This window comes from Mixophyes fleayi, chromosome 9 (genome assembly GCF_038048845.1).
Source record: "Mixophyes fleayi isolate aMixFle1 chromosome 9, aMixFle1.hap1, whole genome shotgun sequence".
Lineage (NCBI taxonomy): Eukaryota > Metazoa > Chordata > Amphibia > Anura > Limnodynastidae > Mixophyes > Mixophyes fleayi.
This window is the reverse complement of record NC_134410.1, coordinates 6,574,599-6,601,170: the sequence shown is the minus strand read 5'-3', so window position 1 is coordinate 6,601,170 and position 26,572 is coordinate 6,574,599. Positions and strand designations below refer to the sequence as shown.

Genomic DNA, 26,572 nt, shown 5'->3' with positions numbered 1-26,572 from the left:
CTGTAATATCTTCAATCCTGTAAACCAGCACAAGTCAACTGAGCAGTTTGTACACTGAAACTTTGTATCTGAAAGTCCCACAGATCAACCAGAGATGCTGCGACGGAAACCTTCCAACGCTTCGGACAAAGACCCCGCTCAGAAGAAAAAGGTACGATACAGAGGGACGATCACCATATAGAGATACGAGCAGCATAGTTGTCTTAAGTTAATAATAAGGACACAACTGGTAGATGACTGTGTAAGTCTTACATGCTGCACATACATATCCTGTAACACTCCTTGTACTTGTCTTAGTTTATTGGGGGGGGTTGTAGTTATATTGGTATAAATAAACCTGCATATAGCAACAGAGTCTTCAGAGAACATTATTTACAGAAGGAGGGTTTAAGATGCAGGACTATAAAGTTTAGGATAGGTGAAATTGTTTAATGAGGTTGTCTACATGAAGATCTCACCCTTAGCCCATTTAGGTTGAGTTCCTTCAACTGGGACTCCTACTGTTATGTCCGTATCACTAATGGTCCCCTCTGATTACGGAAGGCTGGAGGATTCAAGATTTTAAGCTTGGAGGTCTTCAGCAGTGAGCTGATTGCCTCTGTCCCTGAGTGATTCATTTATAAGCTGCTGGAGTCCTCCAGATCAGTGTCAGGGCTAACACCACAAAGGAAGTAGGACTGGGGCATGAAGGGCCCACAAGGGGACTGCAACGCTAGGGGCCCACCAGAGGAGGTGTGGCAGCCATCATCGAGGCGGGACCAGACACTAGAGGGGGAGTGGTCAGTCCACGAAGGACAGCTAGCACCATAGTGTAGTATATAAAGAGTACACAGTCTTGACCTGCCCTTAGAGTGGACAGAACAGTCACCAAAAATTGTGATTGTCCTACTAGACCAGGCTTGTCTAACCTGTGGCACTCCAGGTGTTGTGAAACTACAAGCCCCAGCATGATTTGCCAATATATAGCAGCTTATTGATAGAAGGGTGTGCTGGGACTTGTAGTTTCACAAGCACCTGGAGTGCCACAGGTTAGCCAAGCCTGCACTAGACTCAGAACATTTGACAGACTGTCCTACCTGTTGTTGTCACTTTTACCACCTGTGGCTGCTGGTTTCTTTAGTTGCGGCTTGTTTGGATCCTGGAATGTTGAGGGCCCTATTTTAGAAAAAATATTGGGTATATTTAGAAACTCCAACTATCCCCGCCATTAAATTAACAGCACCCACATTTAATAATTAGGCCTCTGTCCAGCCTCAACATTAAAGTAATAGTGCTCACATTTGATAAATAGATCTATTTCCCTCCAACCGACCCCAACATTAAATTAAAAGTATTCCCATTTAATAAATAAACCTACTACCCTCCCTCCAAACAGCCCCAGCAATAAATTAATAGCATTTACGTTTAATACATCCATTTCCCACAACCAAATCCAGCATTAAATAATTAATATTCACATTTAATGGATAGCCCTCCTCCCCACACTCAGCCCCACATTCAATTATAGATCCAAACCACCTCAGCATTAGATTAAAGGTCCCATTACTCCCTCCCTATAGTATTCTCTGTGCAACCCCCCTCCCTATAGTTTAGCATAGGCAGCCCCCCCTCACTATAGTTTAGTATAGTCAGCCCCCCTATAGTTTAGTATAGATAGGCAGCCCCCCTATACATACACACACACTATATATATATATATATATATATATATATATATATATATATATATATATATATATACACATGTATATATATACACACATGTATATATAAACCTGTTATGTATAGGGAAGAGGAAAACAACCAGGCACAAGGTTGAACTCTAGAGGGCAAACCCTTTAATACTGTTCCTTGTTATAACCCTTGATATATTTGAAAGTTTCTATCATGTCCCCCCTTTCCCTTCTCTGCTCCAAACTTCACATATTAAGATCTTTTAGTCTTTCCGGGTAAGTTTTGTGCTGTAGGCCATGCACCATTTTAGTTGCCCTTCTTTGTACAGTCTCTAATGTATTTATATCCTTTTGGAGATATGGCCTCCAGAACTGAACACAGTATTCTAGATGAGGCCGTACCAATGACCTATACAGTGGTATTATTACTTCTTTCTTTCTGCTAATGATTCCTCTCCCTATACAACCAAGAATCTGACTTGCCTTTCTCATTGCTTTGTTACCTTGTTTACCTGTCTTATCTCTACCCATTGTTTTTCTTGGTATATATTTATGTAATTTTCCAACCACCTATGTACGGCACTAAGGAAGCCTTGTGGCGCTTTATAAATAAAAGATAATAATAACAATATAGATGTTACTGATATCTTTTGAAAATTATATTTGGTTTGACTCTTATGAGACAGATATCTTCTCAATATGGCAGCTGGCATCAAATCATGATAGATCAACATGTACAGAAGCCACACCCACTGCATTTAATAAACCACAAAGGTTTACTATTGTTCCATTTAATGTAAACAAAATATGCCTATAAATATCACACTAAAAAGCAGATTGACTGCATTACATGCTTTAATTATTTATTTAGTCTAATTGTTTAATTGAGTTCAATAATAATAATAATAATTAATAATCATCATCATTTTGATTTTCAGTTACAAATATGTCCAAAACTATTGCTTAAACCAGAAATCTGTATCAGTTAAAGTAACAATGAAACATTTTTCTGGTGGTTTCTAATCTATGGTGTCAACAGCCTAAATTATAATGACATTTACCTTGTGCAATTATCTTGTGCAATCTGAATGTAGAATTGTTGTGTCTTGTGTGAGTCACACAATTGTCTCGTTCTCCGGAAGCTTAAAACCTGTCATTAAACAGGAAATTGCACGGTACGGCCAAACGCCAGCCATTAAAAAGTAGTAAAATATGATTTTGAGATGAAAATTACCATGGTCTTATTCTACAGAATAACAAGGGTAGAAATAAAATCACAGAGTAGGTGGATAAATTACCATAAAATCACAGTGGAAAGAAAAAAATATCAGAAGTAGTAACTTGTGGTTCCTACAACGCAGACAATGATACACAAATGAAACGTACGATCCAAGGTCTCAGTGGAATCGTTATTTTGCAAAGACGGATCCCAGGTTTTAAATCATAATTTCACTAATGTACTGTAACCCGATATAACAGCTTGAACAAAAGATGCTGTTGCCCTCCCAGGTAATAGATCTTTTCACCTGTGTTCAAGATTAAGGACTAAAATATTTAGGGTTTTCTGAAAGTTAGTTTGAGAACAACCAGATTTAGGATTATTAAAAAATGAAGAAGAATTACTTGCTGTGTCTTTAATACGTGGTATTTTTAGCACGCTTTCTGCCGATGATAGCAGTTCTGGGATATTAAGTGGCATTTTCCATTCTTACTCATCTAATTTGATTAGTGCAGATTTGCATACAGTTCTCTTAGGCTGGGTACATACTACAGAAAATGTCTCCCAACGCGATATTCTTAACGATTTTGCAAACAACTGAAAGTCCCGATCAGCAGCCGATTCCTGTGTACACACTATACACGTTTTACACGATTTACCGTCAGATCTGTGCTCTTCATCTCTCATAACCATGGGCTGAAAAGATCCTGACTCTGCACACTGCATAGAGATCTATGGACACTGTTGGTCCTGAGTACGTACACACTGCAGGATTTGCCCGACATAGTTTCATCATTTATAAAGATTTTTAGTCTGTTTATAAAAAAAAATAAAAAAATAAAACGACACAATGAGCTTTGGAACAATAAAACATGATCATAGGAACGTACATACTAATGCGATATCTGGACTAAACGGCCGTTTATCGTGTGATTAGCGCAATAATCGGGTGAAAAACCTGTATTGTGTACCCAGCCTTATTTGTGATGTTCTGCTCAGAATGTAGCTACAACATGGGAGTATGTCATAGGTCATATGAACACGACATGAGCAGGGGCAAAGGCAGGATTTGTAGAGAGGGGTTTCCATGCCACATCGCCAGTGGGAGTGGCCAGCATGCTTCGGGGCGTGGCTATAATTTTAGACAGTGCTTGGCTGCTCTCCAACTCTTTCTATCCCCATCATATACACGTGCAATGCTGCGTGCACTACTGTTAGGGGCACACAGCTCTCCCTTTTCAAGCAGAGCTGTGTGAAGCAGGACATACCTCCCAACTGTCCCTACAATCAAGACAAAGTCCTGACTGAGTGTATCAGAACAGTTGGCAGACTGTTCTGCTCTCTCCTACCTGTTCTTGCTGCTTTCAATGCTTGTTGAGGAGAGATGGCTGTGAACAGTGCAGACAGGAACGATCTGCACACCATCTGCAAAGTGGCTGGTCCCGGGGCAGGGTCCAGCCACCTCAAGCATACAGTACCCTAGACTGGGAGGGGGGTTTCCAGGAACTAGGAACCCCCCCCCCATCGGTTTGCCTATGATGAGTTGCCAGTAGGTAGGAGAAAGCACATTGGAATAGGTCGTTGAACACTATTCGGAGAGTTCATACACCTGTTTTCTGTCCTCACTGAGCTTTTGTTCGGACACCTGAATTATTATTCGACAGATTTACCACCCAAGTTAAGCCCCCCAACTATCTCTGTCCTTGGTGAGGATCCAACCTGCACCCTATATGCCGTTTTAGCACTAATGTTGAGCGCACACAGACCTATCCTGTTGCCCGAGCAGCAAATGACTGGATCCATTTTCAATTCGCCCAAACATACGAGTGGCCAAGTTGGACAATACTGACCTTCAGTGGCCATGGTGGGATGAATTGAACGCCTCAAACACAAGGGCGACATACAGACTGGATTTTTTGGGTTTCACAAAAACGTTCTAGCGCATTTTGATCAGACCATTGTTCGGGATCCTGATTGTCTTCATACCACCCACGTGTTGATATCAGTGGCAGTATCATAACATAACTAACGTTGGCAGCACGGCGGCTTAGTGGCACTTATGCATTACATCGCTGGGGTCATGAGTTCAATTCCCGACCATGGTCTTATCTGTGTGGAGATTGTATGTTCTCCCCGTGTTTGCGTGGGTTTCCTCCGGGTGCTCCGGTTTCCTCCCACACTCCAAAAACATACTAGTAGGTTAATTGGCTGCTATCAAAATTGACCCTAGTCCCTAGTCTGTGTGTGTGTGTGTGTGTTAGGGAATTTAGACTGTAAGCTCCAATGGGGCAGGGACTGATGTGAGTGAATTCTCTGTACAGAGCTGCGGAATTAGTGGTGCTATATAAATAAATAGTGATGATGATGATATCACCGTTGATATTGTCGTGAGATCAATCATTTTAATGGTTATGTCGGAAAATGAGGCTAAGGATCGCAGCATGAATAGCAAAGGGAAGGTTTTATTATAACTAATGACTCATTTCGATTGGAAATACCCTCTGAGTTTGTGGTTTTATTTATTTTTTATATAAATCTTCAGATGCAGAGAAGAAGTGTCCATTTCTCTGAATCATACAGCATTGCTGCCAGTGCCAGTATTTGGTTTGTCAGGTCACCCAAACTGTAGACATGACTCATTATAACTACATCAAAACCTATATATCAACACATTTATCGTTGTTTCTTCTTATTTGTCTGGGGTCTTAGTGTATCTGGATTCAAGAAGCGATATGGGGGGATTATTTGCTTATAACATTCTAGACAAACATCATTTTCGTTGCGGACAGCAGGTAACTAACATAAAACTTGATTCCAGTTTACATAAAAAGTAACAGAAATGTCTTTTCTGGAGCCTCATTTGTTTGTCTGATCAGTCGAACTCCGATCTATACGGTGTCACTTCCCTGCAGCTTCTCATGTGTGAATGTGTTTCCTGTCGAGCCTCACACTTTGCAGACACCGTGCAGCCTGAAGGGTTAATGTTGCATATCTGTGAACTGTATCTACATTAAGAGAATTTGAGGTTTCAGCGTTCTGCCCAGAAGCGAGATGCAAGGAAACCGCACTGGTAGAAACAATTTCTAGTGTATTGTATACTATGGTTTCTTCCTTGTTTCTTTCTTGTTACAATGTATTGATGTATCATCAATTGTTATATTTTAGTTTTTGTCCACCAGCTCACTAGGTAAAGCAGTCATGCCGGGTACATGAATTGTGTATTATGAAGAATCTGTCACCACCAAAGGCAGAACTAAAGAATGAGGCCATATGTCACCATATATTTACTTATTTGTAGACACTTAGCACTTTTTTAATGCACATAGCACTATGGTTTTGTCCCTTTTATCGGGGTCAAAGGGTTGGACTCTTTTGACCACCTTCTATCTACGTCACTCAAGGCTCCCTCAGTCAGAGGAAAGATGAAGAGTCCAGTCCCTCAGGAAAGCTTCAGCCGACCTCAGGGCAAAGGAGCCCACCCTAGCTTTGCAGTTAAGGTGGCCCTGAAGATCCTTTCCCCCCTAAGGAGGCTTATGGCTTTGTGGTTTGGTGGGTAAAGGGGTTGACCATAGCTTTACACTGAAAGGGGGTCCAAAGATCTTTAGGGTCCAAAGTTCCTTAAGGACCATATGGCTCTGGGGGGTTGGGGATTAAAGGGAACATTTCTTTTTTGAGCAGTGCCAAAAGACCAATGCATCTTCTGCACTTTGCACTGAGCGGAGATGCACCATTCAATTTCAAATAAAGGCGTAGTGTCTTGTGCACTAGATAATTACTCTCCAAAATGCACTCTGAGCGCTAGTTGCCTACTCTGAGATTGTATCATATAATGCACTCTTTTGTGTCCTTGTGTCCTCTTCTCCGATTCCTGATAGCTCACCTGAAGTGAGGTATGGAAGAAGGTGACCTGGAAAGAAGCATAGTTTATAAAGCGTACCCTATATTAAATGTTTTCTTCTAAGATGAGTCATAGTGGCACAAGACACTGTCATAAAGACGAATTAAAAGCCAAAGTGGAACCTTTTGAAGGTTCTATTTAAGGATGAACTCCACATAACTGTGTTTTCTACCCAACTATGAAATCCATGGGTGTCCAATTCTCCTTCCCAGTATCCCTGCGTTCCATCTATGGACCACAGTCTGGAGAGTGAGTGCAATCTCTTGCTCATACCGGTTACCAACTGATTGGTCAAACTGTATAAACAACTGGAATCTGTAGCTGTTTACTTTGAAACTTTAGTCTCAGACCTCCTGAGCATGATAAGAGAACAGACCAAGGACCAAGATGAAAACGGTGATGTCCTACCACATTCATGGACATTTACAATAATGAACCAATAATTTTGGTTTGAATTATTATCCGGCATTGCATACAAAAAAAAATTAGACTGACCTAGACAAAATCCCCCAGTTCTCACTTGTAATCCAAACTGATTAAAAAGCAAAAAGCAGAAGCAAAAAACACAAGAACAACACAAACAAAACCAGATACATCGCTTAATGGGAAGGAATCGGCTAAAAAGGAAACGTAATCTATGGCTTTGATTTGAAAAATAAACATATTGCTTTAAATATTTTTCTCACTAATTAATTTGTATCTGATTGGACAGTAGATCCAACTGTTCAAGTACAAGGGAGATGACTTGAAAGGTTTTCTTGTCACCGACTTTGATTAGTCCAAAACATTTTCGTGACAGTTGAAATGCGTACAAAGTGGATAAGAACTGTTGCTATAACTGTGAAGGCTGAATGTTACTTTATGTGCAGTATATAGTAAGTACTGAGGTTTAAGATGAGTTACAGTGAGGGAAGATTTTAGTGGGAAAATGTAACCAAAGAATATGTTTAGAATTGTAGAAGTTTCACTAATAATGTTTAGAAACTGTAAATTCCTGGAGTGCTAAGTTCTGTGGATAAAAATGTATTAAAGTTTGCGATTATACAAGAACTACTAAATTAGAGCTACTATACATTTCAATATAGATATTTATTGTGTTTTCATTTTGCTTTGACTAATGATATATATCTGCATTGTCTGACTACACAATTGCTGTACATATACAAATGAAAGCATTATCGGGCGAAAAAAAACTATATCCTGTACTCTTTCTAAATAAAGACACAGTGGACTATCACCTCGCTTAATGTGGCCAGGTATAACAATATGTACAATCACATTCTACTGCACTTCATAAATTACCCCAATTAGCGATAAAAATGAGTGAGCTTGCTCGATAGTGTGGAATGCCAAGTCTAGCAGAATTATCAAAACTTTCTAGTGGATCTGTCACCCGAAATTAACATTTCATATTTACCTTCTGATGGACAAAGACGATTTAAGAAACCTTTAAGACAAGTGCATTCTGCAATGCCGATTCCCGAGGTAGCCTTGAAGTATGGATCTGTAATGAACTCTGCTTTGTCTTTCATTTCTATAGTACGCGGCTTAGAAAGAACATTAATGTATTGAGCATTCCTTGTGTCTGGAGTGATCTTATAATCCCTGATTGTGTGATCCTGCTTGGTGCTAATTCCTCTGTTGCTCATACTGTGTTTTATTTCCTTCTAGCTCTCGTTACAACGGTCCAGCAGTTTCAAGGATTTTGGGAAATCGAAGCCAAGTTCCCCTGTTGTGAGCGACAAGGAGTTCAACTTGGAGAATGATGTGAGTCCACTAGCCATTGACAAATACTATATCATGTGTTTAATCATGTGTTTAATACAAAACAAAGATTGGGGGTGTCTAACAACATTGGTGGAAACACAGAGAGTACAGCCACTAATGGACTATAGCCAGTGCTCCATTTTTTGGAGATGGGTAAGAATTGTTTCTTGCATACAGTGCGGCTCTGCTACAAAAGTGTCTATATGAAAGATTTTGTCGCACAGAGGAGGGCAGGGAGCCGCGCACGTACCGCACGGTAATGTTTAGTTCCATTACCAGGTATGAGCTTTGTAAGTCCACCATGACACTTCCTCTAGCTACTCTCCCTGGTGCACAGCCAAAAGACATGAAGCAAATATGGATGAATGAGTCAATAATGCGCCATTTGCCTTAGAACGGTTATGATTCCTAGCGAATTCAGGAAGCGCCAACAGAAGTATAGAAACCAAGTATCTTTATTTAGGCAAAATATGCGAACAAGGATTCAGTTCGTGGAATAAGCAGATTTCAGGTAGCAGAATAAACAGGTATACTCCAATACACAAATATGAACAGGTGTGATGAATGGCAGGAATAGTCCACAGAAGCAACAGGTTCCAAGCAATGACAAATACCATTTAAATGCAGGAAAAAGTCTATTGAGTTACCCAATTGCCAGGAGGCACAGGGCTCCAGACTAAGGAGGCAGGGATCAGGATTCTAGATTGCCAGTGGCACAAGGTATTCCAGGGAAGCAAACAGACTAGCTAGGTCCAGTGACCAGGCAGAGGTCAGGGCAACAAGAGTTCCAGCAGTATCCACTAGCCAGGCAGAGGTCAGGGTCGCAAGCAAACAAGCCGGGTCAGGGAATCAGGCAGAGGGTCACAACAGGAGTCAGAAAGCAGCAAAGCAAAACTGGAACAGAGATAAACAGGAGACAAGCAGCAGCCAGGTATAAACGATAAACTGCACAGAGCACAGATTGAGGCAGGTATTAGAAGCTGTGAGACAGGTGCAGTTCTAATCAGGTAAGGAGATGAACTCCTACAGGCATGGTTCAGGGGAAGAAAAGCAGCACCTCTTCTGGATTGGATGTACTGCTGCCACATACAAAGTATAGGCAGAGTCATAACAAGAACAGAGACCTCTTAGGTTTACTGCAAAATAGACTAATAATGTGCCTGTGTGTTACAGTAACAATTATACAATAATTGCAAAGCATCTGAGCCTATGAACTATAAATCTGAACATAAAAATAGGCCAATTTGAGTACAGTGCATTGAACTTGAGAAAACAACACCCATAAAATGGTACAACTTTATAATGCTTCCTCCTAAATGTTTTACAATCTCTTCTCCCTTGATCATTATATCTTTTTCCAAAAATACTCCCCTGACATTTTACTTATGTACCACATTTTCGTCAGAAATGGTGCTTTTTGTCCAGTTCCTCTTTTTGCTGCCGGTGTCAGGTGATACTGTGTAAAACGCATAGTGTAAGATAAGAATAGGGTTTGGGTTTTTTTTCAGATTTTATGACTCAAAATAAGAATTGTGCTGTTACTTTTAATAGCTGAGCATTAACAAATGAAATGTAAATATAACTGTTAGCATTAATTAATTTATCTTTATTAAGTATGTTACTAAGAAAAAAAATCAATAGTCAGATTTATTAACCAATTAATAAAAATCAACGGTAATCATAAAAATAGACTTAATTCTTAGTTTATTACATAAAGTAGCTTTAAAGGTGAATTATTAAATACAATTGTTTAACTTGTAAAATTAAATAACAATGGAAGACTAGATTAGGAAACCTATTATGGTTTTGATTATATTTAGTGATCCATTCCTTTAAAATGATACTTTTGTCGAGAGCTCCTAGTCACAAACTAATGCTTCTTAAGGATAGCAAAGTCAACAGTGGCAGCTGAAGGTTATAGAAGAAATAACAAACAAAACGTTGATTTGTAGGAACATACCAACAAAATAATAAATTAAGTTAAGTTATAGACTTTAAATATACTTTATTTAGACATTCACTTCTGTAACTAACTAATTATCTAACTAATGTACCCAGTATGCCAATAGCATAACAAGCAGTGGTTTTTCACACCCCGGACAGCCCCCAGCTCTGGGCCAGTACATCACACAGGTGTAGAATGTAGACTGTGAATGAGGGCATAGCAGTGACCACAATTGGCATATTGACCGAGTTGATTTGCATGCTAAACATCTTGATTAGTTTGTACTCGCTGGAGCCACAGAGTTCTCAGGTGAAGAGGGTTTAGACAGAGGCATTTTGCTTTTACTACAGGCTATTCAAATCCCATACAGATTTTATTTATTTCACAATATGGAAGGATACTCTCAAAAATACTGATAATAAAAACAGCAAATAACAAAAACATTTCTGAATGTTAAACGTATTTTAACAGAAGAAAAAAAAGTGACTTTTACTTGACTCATAAATGCTAAAATAAAAAGAAGCATCACAAAAATGTTCCAGTGAAAAACGAAAAAAAAGAGACCTTCACAAACGCTATCATATCGAGAAATTTAGGCGAGAATTCTTTTCTCTCAAGTGCTAAATTGTTTTTCAATTTTCTGAAAGTTAAGAGCTGTATGCAGAATGTTTTTTTGTTCAAATTTAATGCTAGAAAGTTATTGTTGTTTTTTCTAATAGTTACATGGTTCAAAGTGAATGAATTACATTACAAGTATATTCATATAACACAAATCATTATGTAAATATAATATTTTTTAAAAGTATCCCATACTAATATAGAATGAACATTTTATTACCAATTGAAAAAAAATATCTCTTTACCATAAAAAGAAAAAAAAAGTTTTCATGACATTGTTTTGCTCCAAATATTTTTAGAAATTGGCATTTTGGTGTTTTTTTTTTAAAAAAAAAAGACAATTTTTTTAGTACTTTTAAATTATTTAGATTAAAAAAAAGTTGTGTTTTTAATAAGATACCCATTTTCAAGTACAAATAAAAGATTCTATCTTCCATGGTACTTTTTCAGTAGTTTTCTTTTTAATTTTGAGGAAAGTAAAAAGTTTTGTTTTGTTTAGCCAAGAACATTTTGGAGAATGTCTCTTATGTTTCTATAAATGCAGATTATCGGTTATTGAGCTCCAAGAGCTCTATATTTTTATTTGCATTTTATGAAGTGTTCTGTTATTTTCTCTGCTGAAATCTAATCATCCATAATTAACATCCTCAACATAGCAAAACCACACAGTGACCAAACCTTTATTCAGAACAGGGAAACCTTGCTCAATGTTACCAAACAATTACTGTGCGTTTGTAGGAAGCTTCTCACAGACATTGCCAAGAGCTTGTTTTCAAAACAACAACAGTAATTGTGTATTATCTCTTAGTTGGTTGCACAATGGTTTTCGTGCAATATTACACAACTTTTCCAGACACTGTTACAACACAAAATGCTTCTAAGTTTAAAATCCACTGAAAACTGTATAAAAGTGATAACATTATTATTTTAGATGCTTTCCAGTTTCAGAGAATAAGTTTTCGGCAAATACACAGAGGTGTCGTGCAAGAGTGAGTGTTATGGTTAGATCAAAGTGCGGATGCAGCAAATTGATGGCTTTTAACCCTATGTTATCCTGTTTTTGGAACAAACTGCTAGTCTCAAAGCAGCTGCTTTCTTAAGCTGGGTACACACTACAGGGTTTTTGTCCAATAATCGGCTTAATCAGCCGACATACAACTGCTCGTTCGGGTCAGTGTGTGTAGTGACACGATGGTCGAAAGTCTGCCCAAATGGACGATTGTCGCCTTTGGTTGGTCGTACCGTTGGAATATTTTCGTTCCAATCTCATTTCTGTTGTGTAGTGTGTATAAGTTTCAGATCCAACCACGACAGTGAGTACGAAATTATAATCATTGTTCACGCCAACATGGCTGTACAAAGTTTCTAACGGGACGGCCGCTCTTCCCATTATCCCCTAAAACAAGGCTAGTGTGTATGCAGCCCATGGACCGAGCGATTGGACCATCAATCGCATGTAAAATCGATCGGCATAAAAAGTTGGTGGAAAATTCTGTAGTGTGTACCCAGCTTTATATCTCACATAAAACAACAATTGTGTTATAAAAACATCAAGTAATGATGTAGAAGTCTATGAGATGTATTCACAAAAGAAGCCAATGGAAGATTTCCATCCAACCAAAAATGCTTTTCCTTGTCTCACGTACAAATACCAACACTATATGTCAAGATTCGATAGAAACTTGCGGACACATTTTGTCAATCGTGTTTAGTGGAGGGAAAGACAGTTTTGCTGATAAGCAAAGTTAAACGCCCTTTGGTGCAGATTTAGTTCTCTTCGTTTTGCCGAGGTATGCGTCCGCAGCAATGTGCCATTGACAATTTTGCTTTGTACCTCATAGGGATGCGCAGGAAAATCCATAATGTTGGGTACTGTAGAACCCGTAAATGTACATGGGCAAACATCGCTGTAATAGTCAATCAGCATCTTTTGAGTTCCACTTTTGCCTCAGCGCTGTTTTTGTAAATTCACATTTTACAGAATAAGTAGATCTTGGATGCCAATGTTCAATTCATTCTGCTGCACAGTGATTGGGGTAGGACTTCGAACACTTAGGTTTATGTTTACTAAACTGCACTTTGCAAAAAGTGGAGATGTTGCCTATAGCAGCCAGAATCTAGTTATCATTTATTTAGTACATTCTACAAAATGACAGCTAGAATCTGACTAGTTGCTATAGGCAACATCTCTACTTTTTCAAACGTACAGTTTAGTAAATATACCCCTTAATGCCTGAGTTATTAAGGAAAGTAAGGGTAAAAAATGAGTAAATGTTCGCAGGAACAAACCATGTTACAATGCAAGGGGTGCAAATTAGTTTATTATTTTGCACATAAGTTAAATACTGTTTTTTTCATGTAGCACACAAATACTTGATAGCTTTATTTTTAAAGTTGATCTAGGACATGCCCTACCACAACTATAAATCTGTCCCCACATTTTAAATTTACCTCCCTCTCCAATGCAACATGGTTTTGCCCAGGTGCAAAATTAGTCCTTTTCCATACTTTGCTCTCCTTAATAACTCAGGCCCTTAAAGTGAAATACTGCAAGCAAAATTTTGCAACATTGCAGACAAATATAAACTGAGGTGAGAATTTCACGGAACAGTTTTGAAAATTTTAGTGGGAAATCCAAATTCCTACTATATCAAACTATCTTCATTCTTTGTAAGTATATCTAAAGATCTGTTGTCCTTATCAGTATTTTGTGAGAGTAAAGAGGCGTTGAAAGAAAGGAGATCTCTGTATTCGGAATTAGCAACTATTAATTGGCAAATGGAAAATCTTTTCATCTCATGTGAGTTGGTTGGTAAAAAAAAAGGTCTTGTTTTTCTGTTCCCTATTGATGTGAAATGGAAAATGTTACCTAGTGATATTGTGATTGTTTCCTACTATGGAATATTTTCCTTGTAAGCACCTTTGTATAACCACATAATAAAGTTAGTAAGAAAAATCATTGTTTCCGTAAGATTTTACCACAACAATAAACCTTATTTTGTAAATGCTGCTTTATGGGCGGAATTCAACAAACTGACTTTATTTTTGGTGCTTAAAAGAGTGCTAAAAATCTTTGCAATACCGTTATATTCATGAAATAAGGACTGTTCATTTATAAATACGCCATTGAAGAATCTAAACACTGAATCTTTCATTTCTGAAATGGACCTTCCATTATTTACTTATAAGATCCAGTGTTTTTTTTTTAATAAAAAAAATTGCAAATACAAAGAAAATATTATTTTATACATAGCTAAGTAGTCACAAATGATTAAATAAAAAAGCATACAAATCATCTCCCAATTCTATACAATTATATTTTCCCATTATTATAATTACCTTACACAAAAACATTTATTATACTATATCATTTTTATGTCCGCAGTCGGCAGATGTTCCTTGATATATGTAATTAATAAAGGGGACCATTAACATTTAATAATGTTAGTTTGCATTTTCCTTTAGAAACCTTATTAAATGTTGGTGTAATACTATAATATATATATAAAATTACATTAAATTGACCGAGAGCACATTTTAGTCTGGCTATTGTTAAAAATAAAGTTATTTCTTTCTGAATTTCACTTTCTTTAACAAAAAAACACATTAAGAAATCATAACGCTACTTATGTGAATTTTGGGACGTGAATAGAATGTCATTTACGTTTTTCCTCCTCTCTTTAGAGTCACTGTATCACAGGAACTATAGATACATTGTAACTCTCTTATTTGTATAGCATGTAAATATGATTAGGGAGGAGCTAATAGGAGGAAGTAAAGATAGATACACAGATCAAATTTAAAGGAAGCTTGCTTAAGCTGGGTACACACTACAGAATTTTCCACCAACTTTTTATGCCGATCGATTTTACATGCGATCGATGTTCCGATCGTTCAATCCATGGACTGCATACACACTAGCCTTGTTTAGGACGATAAAGTGAAGAGTGGACGTCCCTTTAGCGACCTTTTTACAGCCATGTTGTCGTGAGCAATGACTGTAATTTCGTACTCACTGTTGTGGATCGGTCGGAAGTTTATACACACTACACAACGGAAACGAGATTGGAACGAAAATATTAAACGATACGACCAACCAAACGAGGCGACAATCTTCTATTTGGGCAGACTTTCGACCATCGTGTCACAACACATACTGACCCGACTTTTGAGCGAGCGGTCGTATGTCGGCTGATTTAGACGATTATTGGACGAAAACCGTGTAGTGTGTACCCAGCTTTACACCTTAAGCTAAGTTGTTTTAAATCTTTGCATCTTGACACTTCTTGTATGTTCCTGACGGTTACTCCCCTATGATCGCTGCTGGTTTGGTACTTACTATTAGTGGTGACCTCTGGTCACTAGAATCTGTCATCACCTTTGAGCACTTGAAAAATCTGATTTATGGCTAGAAGTGATAGTGGCTTCATAAATGAATAACCACAACTCCCGTTAGCTGGCTGTCATTTCTAGCCCTATCTCAGGACGATCTCACCTTCATCGCTCAGAGATGCAGGCTGGCCAACAGAGGTCCTCAATAATTGTTGTGCAGGATCCCTCATATTTTTTAAGTGGCATCTTAGGGCAAGTTGCTAGTGTGGTAAAAAGATGGAACGTCCATTAATGCCGTTTTGGAACATGATGTTTTACCATCCATCATTTCAAATGACCATAGAGGAACATTTAATCTAAAGCCACTATTTTAAATTAATATTTAGTAAAATCTTAGCATTATTGAGCTGAATACTATACATGTAATAATTGGGTTGTTATACTTAATATTTAACTAAGTGTATCCATCATGCTCCTATTGAATCATCTACATCAAGTTGCTATATTAGGAGGGAGGTGCTTCTGTAACTGAGCAGGCAGCGTGTGAAGGACAGCTTTGGATACTTGCTTTGCAACAAGGCACTGTCTCTGCTTTTTGATCTGCATCTGAATCTATCTAGAGTGCAGATTTGCATTGTGGGAGCTTATAGTCTAAATTGCCTACCAAACAAATACACAGAAAGGTGCAGATATTGTCAGAAGCAAACTTAAATATCAATCAGGACATGTCCCCGCCCACCTTGCAGGTAGGTCTTCATCCTTGTGGGAGCATTGCCTGTTCTCTCGGGAGCCTGGGATGTCTCTCTTTAATTCTGGAGTCCCAGGGAATAGTCAATTGACCTGTACCCTTATTTCTTTTGCAAGTGCAGTTTATTTCAGCTCAAAAAACAACACCCTATAATAAATTACAAAAACAATATATGGCAGATATCACCTTTACAACAAGTGGCTTGCACAATACAGAAAAGGTTTAATTGTCCAAAAAAAATATTTTATTATACAATAAAAGTTGCAGATCAATCAACAGCTGATTATATCTAAAAAGACATAAAAACATTAATGTAATGGTAATGGTGCAGACTGTAAACAACTAAAAATGTATATGAGAATTAATGTATATGGAAACAGCATAGAATTGTATCATTGAAACTTTCTGCACAGTTGGTAAGATTCTATAGATTAGTCCCTATTTTCCGCAGATGGCTCAAACAAATTTAGGAGCTCCTGTGATTAATTGTCCCCAAAAAACAGTTCTTAACTATAAGTTCCAAGAAGAGGATTAGTACAAACCACACAGAGTAAACAAAACTGTGTTAGTTCAGCAAAGTGGTTCTTAACTATTTGCCAAATAAATTTATGATAGAACTCTTGGGGGTAAATGTATCAAGCTGAGAGTTTTTCGGCGGGTTTGCAAAACCAATCAGACTCTAGCTATCCTTTATTTAGTACATTCTACAAAATGATAGCTAGAATCTGATTGGTTGCTATAGGCAACATCTCTACTTTTCAAACTCGCCAAAAAACTCTCAGCTTGATACATTTAGCCCCTGGTGTTTTTTCTCAGAAGATAAAATATTTTGTTAAATGTGAGACCGTTCTAACAGCACTGTGAATGAAAAGGATATATGCCCTGCTGTACTGGTGATGTAGTCGATCTTTCATTTTCTTTCCAGATCCCTGAAGATGAACATGGAACCAAAGGAACAGAAGAAGTTAAGAATAGCGGAGGCAAGTTCGGTAAGAAGTGGCGCGCGGTAATATCACGGACCATGAACCGAAAGTCAGGGAAAATAATGTTAAAGGCGATGGCTGATGAAATGGTGAGAGCGGGTTTTCACCTCTTATTTATAAATCTTATTCAATGTTTGTATGTAGGTATAGGTTTAATAATAATATGTGTTATAATTAATTCATAATAATTATAATCTTTAAAGGTAGAGTCACGAATTGGCTTTGCCTATCTCTAACACTTATTATCTTGATATTTTTGTGACCTTTAGCAGTTTGACTGTGTTTGTCGCTGTGTTATTTAAAGACTAAGTAAAGCCGCTCTTTGACATTAGTATGTATGATGTGTAATACTGAGCTGAGGAATATGATGAAGGGGGGAGGGGCTGCCTTGGGGGCCCGGAGATGGTGGATTATAATGGGGGCGCATAGGGCAACTGCCGTGGCTCACAGTGGCCCAAGGATTCACTCCCATCCATCCTGTGCAAAGCTAGATTACAGGAGGGCTCAAAAAGGGGGAGGTTGAAGCTGGGACCTATTGGTTCATGCAGTCCCACCAACTCTAGGCTGTGCATATGGCATCGGTTTTTGCTTAGTGCTCACCTTGGCCAGAATTTCCTTTTGGAAGCCCTTGGAGGAATATTCTTCTCTAGCCAAGCAGGCAATGTTTGAGTGACAGTTTTGTAGACCTTCTGGGGTGAAATGCACATTGGTTGATTAATATACAGGGACGGGGCCATTGATGTCACAGCAACTCACCATTATAAGATCCCTTCAAGACACTGATCTAAAACGGTGGGAGGGGTTACAGCTATCTGCAATGGGTTTGGGAGGTAATAATCTACTACTTAATCAGCTGCAGTGGTAACACTGAAAATATTTTACCTTCATGGTTCAGATCTGAACATTTTTGTGGGGTTTAGTTGGGTATTTATTTTTCTTTTATATCAATTCATATTCAAAAGGCGTGTATGTCTGCATTTGTTTATGCCATACTTAAATATGTCGCCCATTTGAAAAATATGTAGGAAATTGTTTTATCTTTCGCTATACTCAGATGGGAGGATGGGCTGCACTTGTATTTCTCTGTCAAAAGTTATTTTGTAATTTGTTTTTCTTTCTATCAATTGCACAATGGTAGAGAGTATTATAGTCTTCTTTCACAAAGCACCAACATATTTCTCAATGCTGAAGGAGATAAAGGAATCCACTTTGTTTGCAAAGCAGGAACCTAACTAAAGACAAAGTGAAGTGCCTGCCCACAAGAGCTTACAATCTAATAGTTTAGGCTAGGTGCACACTGAAGAATTTTTTGACCATAGTGTTATCTCAAACGATTGTCCCTACGACTGAAGGTCCGATCAGTCCGACGATTCATGCATATACACTGACATGATTTACCTTCAGATCTGTGCTCTTCATCTGGTCCTCTAGTCTTCAGAGAACGACAGCACAATATTCATTAATTCATTCATTCTTCTCACATTGTCACACTGATTAAAACCGCCTTGTTATAGCTATCCACATGTCCTAACGAATTTCGTTAGCTTCTGTGACTCTGAAACAAAACATTCTGTCTCATAACGAACAAATGAATTATTCCTTCTACAGCACTCTCTACATTTATTCACCGGGACATTCATTGCTAGCATTGGCTGAAAAGAGCCCGACTCTGTAATCTCTATGGAGATCGTGAGCATGATGAGTACATACACACTACATGAGCTGTGGGTGATTGGTCGGAAAATATTAAATAGTACGACCAACCAAATGAGCTGACAATTTGGAACCACTTTCGACCATCGTATCACTATACACACTAACCAGACTTCCGACCGGTCGTATGTCGGCTGATTTACCCAGTTATTGGACGAAAACGCTCTAGTGCGTATCTAACCTTATTAGACTGTAACCTTATTTTCACACTTCCCTGCAGATAAGTCAGAGCTCTATTATATTCTAGACACTCCTTTCTTTCTGATTCCTTTAAGACATATTAGAGCAGTTTTAGGAGATAATTAAAAATGATCGAAATGGCCGGATCTAAGTTGTTGTTAGAAAGGACTTTGATATTTTATTTTTACACTTTGCAGTATACTTATTACATATAGAGGAGGAGTGTGGATGTTCACCTATGTATGCACCGTAAGTTTATTGCTATAAACAGTTTAGGAAGATATAACATTATTGGCATTGTACATCACAGGCAGTTAATAACGACACCCTCGTTAATGCAGCTTACAATATTTTATATATTATTGCCTCTGTGTCTGCTGTAGGGAGAACCAGGAGAACAAAGCTCTTCGTCCCCTATTTCTCCCGATGGGAGTATCGACGGCAGCTTCCCTGGCAAGCTGTTGGATTATGAGGGCAGCCAACATACAACGGTCAGCAGACAGACCTCTAGTGGTGAGTTCATGTATCAACAGGGGCTCCGGGAGAGGGAGAGGGTGGGTCCAATAAGACAAGAAGCATTATTTGTTATAATGTCACAGCTCTGTAACGGCAATCAGAAAGCTTTGTAATTTTCTTGTGCAAATTTTGCAACCCCTAGGAGCCAATCAGAGTTCACCTCTGACTTGTCAATAAAATATCTGTTACCTTTTTAACATCAACATTCCGTTGTTTTATTATTCTTCTATTACAATGTGTTCATTCACTGGCGCCGCTCTACAACAAGTCATGAACGGTATATTGCTTTATAAATGATTGAATTCTTTTAATCCTCATTACTTTATTTCCATGCAGGCAGTGAAATTTACAGTCCTTCATATATGTTCAGTAACAGAGACAGCATTAATGTGGAGAACCTGGCGCCTCCGTATAGTGGCCCGTTTTGTGGGAAAGCGAAGGTCCATACCGACTTCACCCCAAGTCCTTATGAAAAGGACTGCCTCAAACTTAGAGTAAGACTGATTCTTTACCTTAAAAACACCAATACTGAATAGATTCCTACAAAGATGTAAGGGTGTCATTAGGGCGCCGCCCTGGTGACTAATTTGAGGCACAGCAACAGTGGGAAAAATGTGCTCCTAACAACTTCTATACACGGGCTGAGCTTGTTGCTTCAACCAAGTGACAAGACCATCAAAGAATCTGACCGTACATGGGAATGACTAAATCAACCGAGATCCGGTCATTCGTCTATAGATTGGGCAGCTACTTAATTACAGAATGTAGACTAGCATCTGGTGATAGGACATAAGTAAGCATCTTATTACAGGGACTTGTATCAGAGATTTCTAGAGAGTCTTCTTAGATTTACATATTAGTCTATAATGAGATGCTTATAGAAGTAGAAACTTCATTGCCTCTATAAATTTTAATTTTTTTTTATTTGAAGAATACATTTTCAAAATAAACTGCAATTTCTTTTTAAGATTGAAATGTAAGTATCAGTGTTGATAATTTATGTTTTCCAACCATACAATTATAAATTGCTATTTATCCATTTAAATGGCAATCAGGTTAAGTGTTCTTTGCAGTCGCCAGATATATGAGAAATGGTCACATTTAAACGAAGATACAGTTAGCGGAAGATTTGTAAGTAGGAGCACAGTGCAGTGATTATTGGTGAAACCATCATTTGCATTGAATATTTCCATGTCCGTATAGAGAGCGTAAATAAATTGTTGCATTTGTCATTGATAAAATACTGTAACAGAATAATAGTTTAAGAAACAGTGAACAATCATTTCTAAAAATAGATCATACTCGGAGAGGGGGCCTTGGAGAAAAAAATGAATTGCAAAAGAGTTAATTTTGTATTACAAACTTTGTTTGAACTTGATCATACCTGTGGTTTACCTGAATACACCTATACGTACTTCTACTTGGATATCTTTCTTATGGAAGATAAAGCTGCTCCTTCTTCTTTAATTGTCTTCAGGTTGGAGACACCATTGACATCATCGAAAAACCACCGGTTGGAACGTGGACTGGAATGCTCAACAACAAGGTGGGATCGTTCAAGTTTATCTATGTTCATATTCTGCCCGAGGAGACAGAAGCCCCAAGAAAAGTCAGAACACATATGAGGAGCAAAAAATCCCAACCCAAGAGTCTGCAGGAGCTTCTGGAACGTATTAATATGCAGGTCAGACATTATTGCTGTTTCCGCTTACGTGATAGGATGTGGAGAAGCTTTTCTGTAATAGCTAATTAACATAAGCTAAGCAGTAGTTACAATTTAAATACTTTACTTTATTAACAGTTGCTTGTAGAGTGCTTACATATTACACATTGCTTTAATTCAAATCTAATCTGCTCTCTAGATAGAATCTGATGCAGATTAAAAAGTGGAGATAGATTTAGATACTTGCTTTGCAAAAATGAACTGTCATTCACATTTTGCCTGCTCAGCTAGAGAAGCACCTCCCTCCTAATATGGCGACCTGATTTGGAACTTAGAATCTATAACCCCTACCACACTGACACACACACTGCATTTCCAGCGCCCCCCACACCTGCCAGAGCTTGCCCATGCGCAGTGAAGCCCGTTGCACCAAGTGTGTAAGGTAAATATTATTATCATCATCATCCTTTGTTTATAAGGCGCCACAAAACCACCACATCCTCTTTTTGTCTATCAAAAGAAAACCCCAAATGTCCCAAAAAAAATAAAAAAAAGATATATAAATTTTCCTGGGTAGACTGGGAAGTAAAACAGTTATTACTGGTGACAGCATGTGCTTGGTTATTCTAGGAAGTAAAGTTTTAATCATGGGAAAATTGGTCATCAATTGGGTAAAACCTGCTTTGTATCAAGGTATAAGCAAAAAGACATATTTATTAATAGTAATCACCAGCCTTACTCTTGTGAATATAAGAATTGATCAAATAAGTTATGATTTCAAATGTTTATTTAATATTGCATTGCTGCTATTCTCTTGCGGGCATCATATGTAAAATATATTACCTGCTCCACTCATTAATGGACCTTTGCCTTATGAATTGGCAGTGAAGAGATTGTGACCTGATCGTGCTGCTCTATGGGATAATATTACAGATAAGCGCAAAAGTTTTTATTTCTGGTACGCATACACCCGTATAAATTTGGATTGGGTGACCTGCAATTTATGCAGAGGGGCCTATTATCTGCTATACCCTTGTTTTATGCTGTGAATTATCCACATGTTTGGTTCACTTGGGTGATGCATTGTGGTCTTTGGTTTCCTTCTCACCGGTGTTAAAGTCCCACTTTGGATTCGTGTATGATTCCATTTATATTATTGTACTACACTATTGTGCGCCTCCTCCTCCATCTTTTTTCTATAGGTATTTCCATGCCACACCGCTTGGCGAAAGGAGGATTGGCAGCCACCTGTACATGGGGAGTGTACTTTCTAAGAAGAACATAGACTTTCGTGTTGGACTGATATTTCTATACTGATTTATGCTTTAAGCGCCATACTTATATCTTATATTGTGATATATATATATATATATATATATATATATATTTTATTATTTATTTATTTAGTGGTTTAAAATGTTAATGGACACCGGTGTTAACCTGTGACAGATGTAAAATTACTGTATCATCATTATTTAAAGATTGGGAGGGAGAAGTATAAAAACATAATAAAGCGTTATAGTCTCTTGCAACAACTGTCAGATTATATGGACGTTTAGCTGCAAGAAACCAATGTTACAGTAAAGCGGAGACTAAGTGATCTATTTTGGACAGTGATTGGCCTGGAGATTTTTCAAAGGGCGTGATCTTCTATTGTATAGAGACCAGCATACGATAGGTTTGAGCCACTCAGAAACACCCTAACAGCTGAACTTCTCTTACAAAATTGTTCCAGTATATCCGTGTAAAAAACAACAGTCAGCATTTAAAACATGTGGTATACAATCCCTTTTAAAGGTAAACTATTACAGCAAATCATTTCTTGCAGTACATTCAAGCAGCAATCCCATGAAAAAGAAAGAGCAGCTGTGTTAAATAAAGCACGGTGGCAGGTTATAAGAAGAATGTTGGTATTTACCATTTTCCTTGTTGTTTCCCCTTCAGGCTGCTAGCAATGATTAATATTTCTGGACAACCATGGCAACTACAGTCACATGGCACAAGATGTAGTGAGCAGAGAGGTTTTGGAACGCCCCTCTGAGATCTGTCTGCACTATGAGATGTTGAGAGTAGTGAGCCTCTGTCTGTGTTGCAGACAGAATGTATCTGTGTCTGGCAGCCACTTTTGTTTGTCAACCAGAGAGTTTTTGGAAAGGATATAATGATTTGTAGGAGGCTCGCTTGATTAATACGTGCTGATTCTAATAATTTACTTTACAGTATATTGTAGATAATAGTATTACTGATTCCAAGGTTGGCATTTCCTAACTAGAATGCAGACCGCCAGGTTAGGACCATGTCATAGTTTATAATTGGGTTTTTTTTGTCCATAGGAACATATCGCGACCCTCATGCTGAACGGTTATGAGACCCTTGACGATTTTAAAGACCTGACTGAGAGCCACTTGGTGGAATTAAATATCACTGACCCACAGCACATTGTCAAACTCCTCACTGCGGCCGAATTCCTGCTGGATTATGGCAGTAAGAGAATCTTTATAACTGATATCGACCCAGAAATAGTGCACAATAGATTGCAAAAGATTCCCGTATCTACTGCTGTGAGCAGTAGATTTATATACATAGAGGTTAAGTTCTGTTTATTGTGATTAATACACTACTATGTGAACTATAAACACTAATATTATATTAAAGATAGTCTTGCAACATGAAATTGAACATTGCACTTTAAAAGTCTTTAAATCATATTTTGATATCTTCTTTTAACATATTAAATTTCTGTTTTCAGTAGTTTTGTAATTACAATTGTTCCAAAACCAAGAGTGAATATTTACAATAGCCCTTGGTGATCATCAACATAAGCACGGTGACTAAGTGGTTAGCACTTCTGCCTTACAGCACTGGGGTCATGGGTTCAATTCCCGACTATGTATGTTATCCCTGAGTTTGCGTGGGTTTCATCCAGGTGCTCCGGTTTCCTCCCATACTCCAAAAACATACTGCTAGGTTAATTGGCTGCTAACATATTGACCCGTGTCTGTGTTAAGGAATTTAGACTGTAAACTCAATGGGGCAGACACTGATGTGAGTGAGTTCTCTGTACAGCGCTGTGGAATTAGTGGCGCTATATAAATAAATGGCGATGATGATGATAATTATTGATGTCTTGCAGCTGGAAGCGAATCGGAAGAGGCGCCAGAGTCATCATCGAACCAAAACTCTCACCTTCCCCGAGACTCCGGCTGTTACGAGGGATCGGAGAATTTTGAAAACAGTCGGGATGAGACATATAGGAACAGCACCGAGGACACCTTCCAAAACTTATCCTTAGAAGACTCAAATATCAAGAAACATTCAGACAATGAGCAGTCTATAATGGCTAGAGAAGTAACAAACCAGGATGGATGATGACCACAATCTCCAGATTGTAAAATTAAAGACTAACTGGGTGGAAATCCAGGCATGCCATCAACAAACTAAAAAATAATGATGTCTCTGACATGGCAAAATTCTTGGATAAAAAGACCAAATACATCTCTCAATATCACAAAGTATTGTTAACTATTTTTATGTCAGTCTTAGTTTTTCAACTTTTTTCCCCCATTATTTTCTCTCATCTTTTTTGTTACTTTTTTTCTTTTTAGCTTTTGGATTCAGATGTTGCTAACATACAATGCGGTAATACAGTGCAAAATACAACTGCACAAAAACTGAAGTATTTATATCAAATACTTGGAACTTTTAATTATTTTTATATCACATTTACAAAAAAATGTCTCCGTTAGTAAAGTTTCTCCCAAGCTGAAATTGCAGCGACAATGCCTAATGGTTTTGATAAACATTCCTCTTATATTACTACTAGTTTGTTTTTCGTTAGGTTTTTAAAATTGTTGGCTTTTTTCTACATCATCTTTTTTTTTTTTTCTTTACCACCATTTGTTTGTGTGTGAATTTAAATGCAACTTCCCCTCCCACTACTAAAAATTATAATCAGGCTACCTACTGCCGAATAAGAGGATTAATAATACACATTTTACAACAGGTAATGAATGTCTGTAAGATGATTAAAACAATATTCTGAGATCAGAGATGCATCGTGATGGACAATAATACAGATATGTAGTATCAAAATGTAAACCACAGAGTAACAATTATTTCCATATTCTAGACCGCAGGGTCTAGGAACTTATTCCGTGGTTGCAACATATAATATTTTTTTAAAGCTTTAACGCATACCAAAAAAAATAAAAATTGATTTTTAGATTCTAGTATATTGCAAATCCTGAACCCCAAATGTTTAGGCCACGTTTCCCGCAGTCAACAATGTTTAGTAACAATTTATGAAACACTTGTGTCCTGCAGTAAAACATTCCTTGTTTTATTCAGTAAATCTACATTATACAAGGTTGACCTTAATTCATAGAGATATTACAACACATTGGCTGTAGCCAGCTTTGAAGTAAAGCAAGATGCCCATAGTAAGTTATATAGTTCCGTTAAGTTCCATCTGTCAGTAAGAATTACATAGACTCCGTACAAATAAGACCCCCTCCTGATACTACTACTGTAATACACTGAGAAGTAAGGATGGTCCAGGGATTTGACCACCTTGCTTACAATCTAGGACTATCCTTTTGTTGTATATGATGATTCTACCTTCAGGTCTGAATACATTTTCTACAGCATCATAGACTACCAGTAAAAAAAATATAGTAGTCAAAAAATATTTATAGAAGGATCAGGGAAAGAAAAAGGAGTTGGAAACCTGTTAATAAGTCAACAATAGTAAGTTCAGATGTAGCCCTAGCTGAGGTAGGGATGGGCAACATGCGGCCCTCCGCGTCTTCACCTGCAGCCCCAGCTCCTTCCTGCTTTATAGTCAATTTGTTTAGTACAGCTTGTAACACTTGTTTAAAATGGCTGCTGGCCCGTTATTACAGATAGGTGCCTCTTCATTTGATTAAATTTATTGTTTTATCATATTACTGAAAATAAGGGTAAAGTGTGGTCCTTTTGAAGGTTAGAGGGTCAATGCGGGCCATGAAGAGTATCAGGTTGCTTATCACTGGTCTACAGGATGAAAAGTAGAACGTAGAATATCCGTCAAAACCAGCTGCAGTGCTTGGCTGAAGAACTGACAGTCTGAGAAGTTTGAGTTAAACATAATTATGTCCTTCGCTATACGGCTTACGAATGAGAGCCATTGTGCTGGCTGGACCCTGCTAATAGATTTGTGTCCATGCAGATCTTAAAAGTGAATGTTTCTTCTCTAATAGACGCACATACATAAACAAATATGCATGTATTTCTACTAAATGTCTTCTGAATGTTTAATAAAATTGTACATAGTATGCCA

General features: G+C 37.9%; 1 protein-coding gene across 1 annotated transcript; it reads left to right on the top strand.

Annotated features, from left to right (window-relative positions):
• SASH3 (SAM and SH3 domain containing 3) lies at positions 1–26,572 on the top strand. Its single transcript, XM_075186240.1, has 8 exons — positions 1–151; positions 8,462–8,557; positions 17,126–17,272; positions 19,460–19,589; positions 19,929–20,086; positions 21,070–21,276; positions 23,589–23,739; positions 24,389–26,572. The coding sequence occupies exons 1-8, from the start codon at positions 95–97 to the stop codon at positions 24,622–24,624; spliced, it is 1,182 nt and encodes a 393-aa protein (XP_075042341.1). The 5' UTR covers positions 1–94; the 3' UTR covers positions 24,625–26,572.